Below are 11052 nucleotides of genomic sequence, written 5' to 3'. Positions count from 1 at the left end.
ATTAATTTAACATTACTGTTAGAAAGCATGAGGGTTGTAAAATGCTGAAAAGGAGAAAAGTCACAGGGAAACAAATTATTTGTTATCAGTATGTCTGTTCCAAAATCATCTGAAAGTTGAATTGCTTCTTTGACATCATCTATTTTGCTGTTTTCCTTCACTTAAGCATCAGTAGTGCCTTTCTGGCCCATTTGAACTTTCAGTGGTTCAGCTCACCATAAACCATAGGCAATGGGGGCTTTCATCAAATCTTCACAACACAACACTGTCTGAATCTTGACTTATCAATTTAACCAAAAATATCAGATTGAATACAGCCATGTACGAGATCTTCATAGAGGTCTTCTTAATTCTCAAACCTCTTCTCAAATCTAATTACACTTATCATTTTCTACAATGCTGTAATTTCCCTCTTTGCAGAATACTGGACTAGGGACCAGTTGAAGTTAGCTCTCTTCCCAGCTCTACTATGTAAGAGCACATCAGCATGCCTTTGGGCCCCCAGCTGGCTCTGGGGGTAAAGAACCTGCTTGCCAATGCAAAAACGGCATAGAAGACACCAGCTCAACCTTGTTATGTCACAGGACTTGAGTATGAAAAGAGACTACCCGAAAGTTTCACAGTCTGCCAAGAAAACTCCCCGTGCTCAGTCTTGTCTGACTCTTTGTGGTCCCCTGGACTGAAGCCCACCAGACTCCTCAGCCCATGAAATTTTCCAGGCAAGAATACTGGAGAGGGTTGCCATTCTCTACTCTAGGGGACTTTCCCCTCCTAGGGGTTGAACCTGGATCTCTTGTGTTTCCTGCATTAGCAGCTGGTTCTTTACCACTGGCACCACCTGCTTCATATAAAAACAGTATGTGTTTTAATGTTATAGAAAAATTATATGTGCAGTGCTTTTCTAGCAGAAAGGACTGCTGCCATTAATTAAGACCCAAAATGCTTAAATGCACTACTTGGGATATTTTTATATTTTAATATCTGAATTAGGGCATTTTTGAGAGTAAAAGTTTGCACAATAGATATTTACTCCAAGATAGTAGGCAAATAAATAAATAAATAAAACTCTCAAACAAAGGGACAACTGGTATTGGTAATATTATCTTGCTTTGTTCTCACAAAAACTCCATGTTGTAGGTATTATTGGTACCATTTTACAGATGGGAAAAATCTGGAAGGTGATTTCAGGAGTGAGTCCTAGAAAAAGTAATAACTGATTTGTGACATAAAACAGAAGCATGTGTTTTCTAGGTGGGTTAGTTTTATCTGATGCATAGGACTAGAAGCAAGAAATTTTAAGGTATATTCGAGTTCAATGTAACTTGTAGTTCTAAGGGGTTTCCCTGGTAGCCCAGCTGGTAAAGAATCCACCTGCATCGCAGAGGACCCCAGTTTGATTCCTGGGTCGGGTAGGTCCCTGGGAGAAGGAATAGGCTACCCACTCCCTTGTTTTTGGGCTTCCCTGGTGGCTCAGATAATAAACCACCTGCAAGGCGGGAGACCTGGATTCCTTCCCTGGGTTGGGAAGATCCCCTGGAGGAGGGCATGGCAACCCCCTTCTGTATTCTTGCCTGGAGAATCCCATGGACGGAGGGTCCTGGTGGGCTACAGTCCTCAGAGTCACAAAGAGTCAGACTCGACTGAGTGACTAACTCTTTCTCGTACTTCTGAGAGGCGGGATGTCAAAGCAAATACCTAAGATGAAGCTGAAAATGCTGAATTTCAGGTGTCATCTGTGGATGGCATTCATAGCACTGATTTCATTATGGGCTCCTATTCCTGTCTCCAGAAGCCAGGTCTGGTGAAGAGGCTTATTTCACCAGCATTGGATCTAGCAGAGTTAAACACAAAGATATCAGAACAGCTGTTTTCAGAGCACCTCAAGCGGCTGCTTAGATTCGGAGCTTGGCTGTTTGAAGCGGTCTAGGCATCAAATATGTCAACTCACTCCGTTGTTTTCATAAAGTTTCTCAGTGTCCATTATGAGGTTTCTATTGCCATGGCAACACCCAAGCACATTTTATACAGTGTTTGTGTTTCAAGGCATTTATACACATATGTGCATAACTCTCACATCCACGGGTGCAACTTATCAATTAAAGGATTTGCTATGCAGAAGAGTAGGGTTTTTTCGGAGAAGGAAATGGCATCCCACTCCAGTGCTCTTGCCTGGAGAATCCCATTGACGGAGGAGCCTGGTGGGCTGCAGTCCATGGGATCGCAGAGAGTCGGACAGGACTGAGCGACTTCACTTTCACTTTCATGCATTGGAGAAGGAAATGGCAACCCACTCCAGTGCTCTTGCCTGGAGAATCCCATGGACGGAGGAGCCTGGTGGGCTGCAGTCCATGGGATCACAGAGAGTCGGACAGGACTGAGCGACTTCACTTTCACTTTCATGCACTGGAGAAGGCAATGGCAACCCACTCCAGTGTTCTCGCCTGGAGAATCCCAGGGGCGGGAGCCTGGTGGGCTGCCGTCTATGGGGTCGCACAGAGTCGGACACGACTGAAGCGACTTAGCAGCAGCAGGGTTTTTTTTAAGCAGTTCCGCAGATCAGAGAATTATGGCTTCTTGGAGAGTGGTATGTAAGCTGGTCCTTGAAGGAAGAGACAAGTTTGAATATTCCGAGGCGTGGAGTTCAGACAACTAGAGAAGCAGGAAGTAGACATGGAAGGAGTAGAGAGCTGGGAAGAATACAGAGGTAGAAAAATGTGAAGGCCATTCAAGAAATAATTTTATAGGAGAATTTTTGCAAAAACAAGCAGGGAGAAACAATATCAGAGAAGGGGTTTAAGGAAGAGGACTTAGAATACTAAGCAAAAGACTTTGGCAGTTTTACAGTTTCCATGCTAGGGAATGGGGTAACTATGAGATAGGATGAGGAATCTTAGACCCTAATTATGCCTGGTATCCTCTCTAAGGGGCTTCCCAAGTGGCACTAGTGGTAAAGATGCAGGAGTATAAGAGACACAGGTTCGATCCCTGGGTGGGAAAGATCCCCTGGAGGAGGGCATGGCAACCCACTCCAGTATTCTTGTCTGGAGAATCCCATGGACAGAGGAACCTGGCATGTTACAGTCCATGGATTCTCAAAGAGTCAGACATGACTGAGCAACTGAACTGAACTGATGAATGTCAACTAGGTGAAGTTAGAAATGATAGATAGACAGATAGATAGATTTACGCACCAATTGTTAAAAAAAAATAATCTCACCTGAGCTTTTATAGCTTGAGAATGGATAATCTGAATTTAGCCTCAGCTTTATCTCACTCTGACATCTTCTGTATTAATCACTCCTGCATCAGTTTTTATCTTTAGTTGCTCTTAATATGGTGTTTACCAGTTCTTTGTTGATTAAAGGGAATAGCCATTCAAAAAGATTTTGTAGTCTATTGTAGATAATATGATCAAAATAAAAATACTTACCTTTATTATGATTGTATTGATGGATAAAGTTTTTAATGTATGAAAGATAATTCAAGCCTTTGTAAACACCAGACATTTATGTATACTTATTTGAGCAAACTAATAGGATAGGTGAAGTGTAAATAATGCCTTCATTTTATTGTTGAAGAGACTACAGTACAGAGACATTGCAGGATTTATCTTACATGATTATTGGTGGGACTGACTAAGACTAAGGTGATCCAACTTCTATCCACTTTTCTCTTTCCATTATAAGTTGATATAATGCTTCAGCCACCAATTACATGGAATAAATTAGTTTCCTCCTTAACTGCATCACAGTTACAGTGATATTATTCTCAGTTAAGATATAAATGAAGCAAAAATAGGAGGAATTTATGTTTTTTAAATATATTTATGGGACATATTTTTAATAGAGATCACAGCATATTTTTGGACAAATGCCAACAAAGTAAGCATTATTATTCCCATTTAGTAGGTAAAGAAATGTAGGCTTATAGAGATGTATTAAGTTGTCCAAAGTCTTAGAAAGAAATAGTAGAACCTATATGAGGACTATTTTCAAATACTACAAAGCCTGAATCTTTGCCATTGGTCAGAGTGGAAAGTAGAGCCCTTGGATCAACTTTTGACTCTGTTACTTACATTCGACAAGTTTATTGATCTTTCTGAATTTTGGTTTTATCCTCTTTAAAATGGGATTAATGCTTACCACTATTCATTGTTGTAGGAACCTAAAGAAATTTAAAGTGATTCATTTACTGACTGGATACAACTATCAATTAAGAAAGAGAAAAATGAATTCTTTTTAACGGCTGAGTAATATTCCATGGTGTATATGTACCACAGCTTCCTTATCCATTCATCTGCTGATGGGCATCTAGGTTGCTTCCATGTCCTGGCTATTATAAACAGTGCTGCGGTGAACATTGGGGTGCACGTGTCTCTTTCAGATCTGGATTCCTCAGTGTGTATGCCCAGAAGTGGGATTGCTGGGTCATATGGCAGTTCTATTTCCAGTTTTTTAAGAAATCTCCACACTGATTTCCATAGTGGCTGTACTAGTTTGCATTCCCACCAACAGTGTAAGAGGGTTCCCTTTTCTGCACACCCTCTCCAGCATTTATTGCTTGTAGACTTTTGGATAGCAGCCATCCTGACTGGCGTGTAATGGTACCTCATTGTGGTTTTGATTTGCATTTCTCTGATGATGAGTGATGTTGAGCATCTTTTCATGTGTTTGTTAGCCATCTGTATGTCTTCTTTGGAGAACACCATGGAATATTACTCAGCCGTTAAAAAGAATTCATTTGAATCAGTTCTAATGAGATGGATGAAACTGGAGCCCATTATGCAGAGTGAAGTAAGTCAGAAAGATAAGGAACATTACAGTATACTAACACATATATGCGGAATTTAGATAGATGGTGGCGATAACCCTATATGCAAAACAGAAAAAGAGACACAGAAATACAGAACAGACTTTTGAACTCTGGGGGAGAACGTGAGGGTGGGATGTTTTGAAAGAACAGCATGTATATTATCTATGGTGAAACAGACCACCAGCCCAGGTGGGATGCATGAGTCAGGTGCTCGGGCCTGGTGCACTGGGAGGACCCTGAGGAGTCGGGTGGGGAGGGAGGTGGGAGGGGGGATCGGGATGGGGAATACATGTAACTATATGGCTGATTCATGTCAATGTATGACAAAACCCACTGAAATGTTGTAAAGTGATTGGCCTCCAACTAATAAAATAATATTTAAAAAAAAAAAAAGTAAAGAAAGTACTGATAGTTAAAAAAAAAAAAAAAAAAAAAAGAAAGAGAAAAAAAAAAGGTAATCCTTTAATAGCAAAGTCACTGAATATTGATTTGAGACATAGAAATGATATTCAGAGATCTTTCTGGTGGTGAAGCTACTGTTCTTTTCTTTTTAAAAAATTATGACATATACTACTTGGTTTGTAGTTAATGGGAAAGGAAAGCCCCATTTTTTTATTTTTCACATAGCATATAGGATTATTCATTGGATTATTAAAAATAAAAGCAAAAACACTTAAAACAGAAGGCTACATCTCTGGACTGTTTCAGGACTGCCAACTCTGCTGCTGCTGCTGCTGCTGCTAAGTCGCGTCAGTCGTGTCTGATTCTGTGCGGCCCCATAGATGGCAGCCCACCAGGCTCCCACCCCTGGGATTCTCCAGGCAAGAACACTGGAGTGGGTTGCCATTTCCTTCTCCCAACTCTACATCTGTGTATTAACCCCTGTAGTTTCCTCCATAATGTGACACCAGGGATATTTTAAGAACTCATGATATGATTGAGTGATTTTGAATCAGATCAATTTCGACTCATATATAATGACACCCATTAGAAAGACTGGTAAATTCTGAGGCTTCTATCCCTAAAACTCTCTGATGCTTTTCATGATGAGTGGGGATGCTCTATATTTTAAGGCAACCATTGTGTTTCCCTGACCTTTCACTATATTGGACTGGAGGAAGAGCTGAGATAGAAACATTTTAAGTATTTGAAATGGATGATGTGATGGAATTTCAACATATCTGAGAAAAACTTAGGTGTTCTTAGATCGCAGTGTCTGTCTTTACCCGATCCTGATACCAGCACTCTTGCTTTCTAATTCAAGGTTTGTAGGCTTCCCAGGTGCTCAGTCACTCAGTTGTGTCTGACTTTTTGGGACTCCCTTGGCCTGTAGCCACCAGGCTCCTCTGTCCATGGAATTCTCCAAGCAAGAATACTGGAGTAGGTTGCCATTCCCTTCTCCACTTCCCAGGTGGCACAGTGGTAAAAAAGAATCTGCCTGCCAATGCAGGAGATGCAAGAGATGGGGCTTCGATCCCTGTGTTGGGAAGATCCCATGGAGTAGGAAATGACAACCCACTACAGTATTGTTGCTGCGATGACTCCATGGACAGAGGAACCTGGAGGGCTACAGTCCGTGGAATCACAAAGAAATGGACACACGCGTGCACCCACACCATAGCATTGGGAACACACAAAGAGAAGTTGTATCCTCCTCTATCGTCAGTCATTGATACGTCAGAGTTAATGGAACTCTTCTTTGATAAGGGCCTTGGGATGATGGTGGAAAACATGAAGACTCCTGGCCCCCCCAAGAGGCTAGAGTTTACTTACAATTAGAAGAGAGGGAAAGGGAGGCAGAGGGGAAATTAAGGATGAGAGCTGGACATTACAGTCTTGCTAAAATTAGCCTTAGGGATTGATCCAAACTGTATCCTAGAGCTTCTCTGAGTACTGAAAGGATGGAGATATGTGAGGTTGACCAAACTCAGATGTCTACCCTTTTCAATATTAAGCAGAAGAGGTCATAGGGTACCAGTGATTATTAGGTGAAACCAACCACTTGGCATCAGGGAAAACTGAGGACAGAAAAAGAAATCTTGTCAATACTCACAAACCTAGTTAGCAGAGCCTGAGTCTCCAGCTCTTATTCTTGGGCTTTGCGTTGATGTTCAGTTGCTCAGTCATGTCCAACTCTTTGGGACCCCATGGACTGAAGTGTGCAGGGCTTCCCTCCCCTTCACTGTCTCCCAGAGTTTGCTCAAACTTATGTCCATTGGGTTGATGATGCCATGCAACCATCTCACCCTGTCACCCCCTTCTCCTCCTGCCCTCAATCTTTCCCTTTGCATAGCTGCTGATTTCATTGGTGGCAGGAGTTTCAGAGAGAGAAAGCATAGTAAACTCTCTCTGGAAGCACAGCAAACTCCTGTCCTTGGCACGTCTGTGTCTCATGTTTGTATCCTCCAGAGGCACATATCTAGCATTTACAAGGTTTTGCTGAATATATGAGTGAAAGGATCCTGGGATGAGTTAAGTCATCCTTAAAATCAGCCCCATTCCTCATGTATTTAGCTAAGTTTTCTTTCACAGTAGAGAAAATCTCAACATTTGAATCTATCATTCTTCATGACTCTGAAAAAAAATATTCTTTAGAGTGGTTATTTATTTCCTCTTTCATGTCCTGTCTCCATTCCTAATCAACCTGTGAGCCAATTTCAAAAACAGGAGCAAGCAAACAAACAAAAAAACATGCATGTCAGCAGTTAATGTGAGGGAGGGATAAATTGGAAGATTGGAATTGACATACACACTGCTGCTACTAAGTCGCTTCACTTGTGTCCAACTCTGTGCGACCCCATAGACAGCGGCCCACCAGGCTCCTCTGTCCATGGGATTTTCCAGGCAAGAGTACTAGAGTGGGTTGCCATTGCCTTCTCCAGACATACACATCACTATATATAAAATAGACAATTAGCATCAGGAAGTCTGCTCAATACTCTGTAATGACCTATATGGGAAAAGAATCTAAAGAAGAGTGGATATATGTATATCAGATTCACTTTAATGTATACCTGAAACTAACACAACATTGAAAATGATCTATCTTCCAATAAGAATTAAAAAGAAACAACAATAACAACAACAACAAAAAAAACTAATGGATCTTTCTCAGCTTGATTTTCAAAAATATTAGTTTATCTTTGCTTTAGATCATAGAGTTAAAGATTACTGAAAGTCCTTCGGAACTTAAGATTGACTTGGAGGGTATAATGCTTAGTGAATTAAGTCAGACAGAGAAAGACAAATAATGCATGATATCTCTTATAGGTAGAATCTAACAAAACAAAACCAACTAGTCAATATAACAAATATACAAAATAAATAAGCTACAAGAATATCTTGTACAGTGAAAGGAATATAAGTGGTATTTTATAATAACTATAAGTGAGGTATAATATTTAAAATTTTGGAATCAGTATGCTGTACATGGAAACATACAAAATGGCACATCAACTATACATCAATTTAAAAAAAAAATAGAAAATTGTCTCAGCAAGTAGTTGGTAACTTGTAGCGCTTATGGGAAAGCTACTAGCATTTTTTACTTCCTGCCACATCCTTCTACCACTGTAATTTACCTGTGTTGCTATTTTTTTCATTTTTGTTATTAATATTATTGAGGTTTCTTTCCAGTTATTTTCCTGAGGGCAGCCTTCACATCCTTGTTCCGTAAACTGTAGATCAAGGGATTCAGCATGGGGATGATAACAGTGTAGAACACAGAGGCCCATTTGTCTTGATCCAGGGAGTAGCTGGACGTTGGCCGCAGGTACATAAACATGACTGTGCCGTAGAAAAGCGTGACGCCAGTGAGGTGAGAGCCGCAGGTGGAGAAAGCCTTCATGCGGCCTGCAGCGGAGCGCATTCTGATAATTGCGACGAGGATGAAGGCATAGGAGATAAAGATGATGAGGATGGTGCTGAGTTCAATGAAGCCACAGAGACTGAAGAGCAAGATCTCGCTGACGTGGGTGTCCGAGCAAGAGAGGGCTAAGAGCGGTGGGATTTCACAGAAGAAGTGGTTGATGATGTTGGAACCACAGTAACTCAGACTGAAAGTGAGGGAAGTGTGGGCCCCTAAACTCACCAAGCCGGCCAGGTAGGAGCCCAGCACGAGAGCCAGGCAGACCCGCTTGGACATGAGAGCGCTGTAGTGGAGGGGTCGGCAGATGGCCACGAAGCGGTCATAGGCCATGGCAGCCAGGACATAGCACTCAGCGTCCACAAAGCCTACGAAAAACGCGAACTGGGTGGCACAGCTGGAAAAAGAGATGACTTTGCGCTTTGTCAGGAGGTCAGCCAGCATCCTGGGGGCAATGGCTGAGGAGTAGCCCAGGTCGACAAAAGAGAGGTTGCAGAGGAAAAAGTACATGGCTGTGTGAAGCTGAGTGTCTGCTATGATCAGGATAATCATCCCGACATTCCCCACTACATCCACCAGGTAGACCAAGAGGAAGACCACAAAAAAGATGATCTGCAGCTGAGGGTCTTGAGTGATGCCCATAAGGATAAACTCAGTCACCACTGAGTGGTTTTCTTTATCCATCTTTTCAATTTTATGTTTCTGGATTTGGCTTATTGTTTGAGGTGATTCTTAAAAATTCTCCAGGTAATTCGATTCAGTGATCCACAGGGTAAATCAAATGACTTTGGGGAAGGTGATGGCCGTGGGTTTTCTGTAGGAACTCAGTCAACATAGGAGAAGATGTTAATGTCTTGGGGATGGCACATCTTCTCCAAAGACCTTGGTGTTCTGAGGTCATTTACCATATAGTACCAAATGTTTGACCTGATTGGTGTGAATATATGCCTAATTAATTAGTAAGAAATAGTTTTGAGTGCCCCTTCTTTCTAAAACAAAGCAGACAACAAACATTAACTCTCATTGCAGATAGGCACACAAACACACACAAAAAGATCCCAGGGTCTCAGTATATAACACATCACACCACCCCACTCCCCACACACAAACACATACACAGAAAGTGAAATACTTGGAGCAGAGGGTGAGCAATATAAGATAAAGCAGCGAATAATAATAATTTTTAAAAGGCCAGAATGCTAACTGTATGCCAGAATTTTCATTTATTCCACACATTATGTAATTTCCTCCTCATCACAGCTCTATGAAGTAGGTGTCAACATTATCTCCATCTTGCGTCTGAAAAGAGCAAGGCTAGATACTAAATAGCTTCCATACAGTCAAGAGCCAGTAAGTGGCAGAGCTGGCCCTCAGTCTAGAATCTACTTTACTTTGTCACCTTCTGTGTATATATGATTTGATGGAAGTTACAGATCTTTATGTTTGTGCCCACCTTTCTTTCTTTCCTGTCTTGCCTATTATTCATGGGCATGGAATTAGTTCTTTGGTTTCTCTGATCTTTAGAAGCACCCAGGAATTTGTCATGGAGCATAACCAGGATGAAGACACTGCTGTGTCTTTGGATGATTTTATTGCCTAGCCAACAGCTTCAACTCAGAGTTAAGATTCAAGGATTCCTCTCTTAGGAGAACGGGGAAAGTGTTATCCATCTCTATAAACACACAGGAGCATGCATTGGTAAGTTTCTTTCTGTTTTTGTGAATATCTGGTCCATTAAAGAATTCTAAGAAGGGAGTGGGCAAGAGTAAACCAAACTAAACCAAAATATGAATTTAGAAATAAGTAACACCCTCTATGTAAACCTGAAAGAAGTCAGACTGAATCTACTCTATTTAGTTTATTGCTCAAGAAAGACAAGAAAGTAGAGTAGTATAGTGCATCTTTCACTGGGGTGTGGTCATTCATAATGGACATCCCGGGTGGTGCTAGTGGTAGAAAACCTGCCTGTCAATGCAGGTAGATGTAAGAGACCCGGGTTCAATCCCTGGTTCTGGAAGATCCCCTAGAGGAGGGCATGGCCATCCACTACAGTATTCTAGCCTAGAGAATCCCTTGGACAGAGGAGCCTGGCTGGATACAGTCCATGGGGCCACAGAGAGTCAAACACAACTGGAGTGACTTAGCATACAGCATGCATACATTCGTAATAAGCTAAATCTTGGTGTGATTGCTAGTAATACATCCATCAACTAAAGTAATTGTTTGAACTTGATGGATTGCTGTGAGATGCAGCTTCCTTATCTGCAAAATGAATGGGAGTGAGAATGCAACCTCTAGGGAGATTTCCAATTCTAGCAGTTTAAATTCTGACTTAGAATGAGGCATCTAAAAGTCAAACCCGTGGTGGTCTATAT

General features: G+C 41.4%; 1 protein-coding gene across 1 annotated transcript; it reads right to left on the bottom strand.

The window, feature by feature from the left end:
• Window positions 1–8428: 8428 nt before the first annotated feature.
• On the bottom strand, window positions 8429–9361 carry LOC136175272 (olfactory receptor 5AR1). The gene has a single exon (XM_065945589.1). The coding sequence runs from the start codon at window positions 9359–9361 to the stop codon at window positions 8429–8431; it is 933 nt and encodes a 310-aa protein (XP_065801661.1).
• Between the last annotated feature and the right edge of the window lie 1691 nt (window positions 9362–11052).

This window comes from Muntiacus reevesi, chromosome 9 (genome assembly GCF_963930625.1).
Source record: "Muntiacus reevesi chromosome 9, mMunRee1.1, whole genome shotgun sequence".
Classification (NCBI taxonomy): domain Eukaryota; kingdom Metazoa; phylum Chordata; class Mammalia; order Artiodactyla; family Cervidae; genus Muntiacus; species Muntiacus reevesi.
The sequence above is the reverse complement of the archived record's forward strand: the minus strand, read 5'-3'. Positions and strand labels throughout refer to the sequence as shown.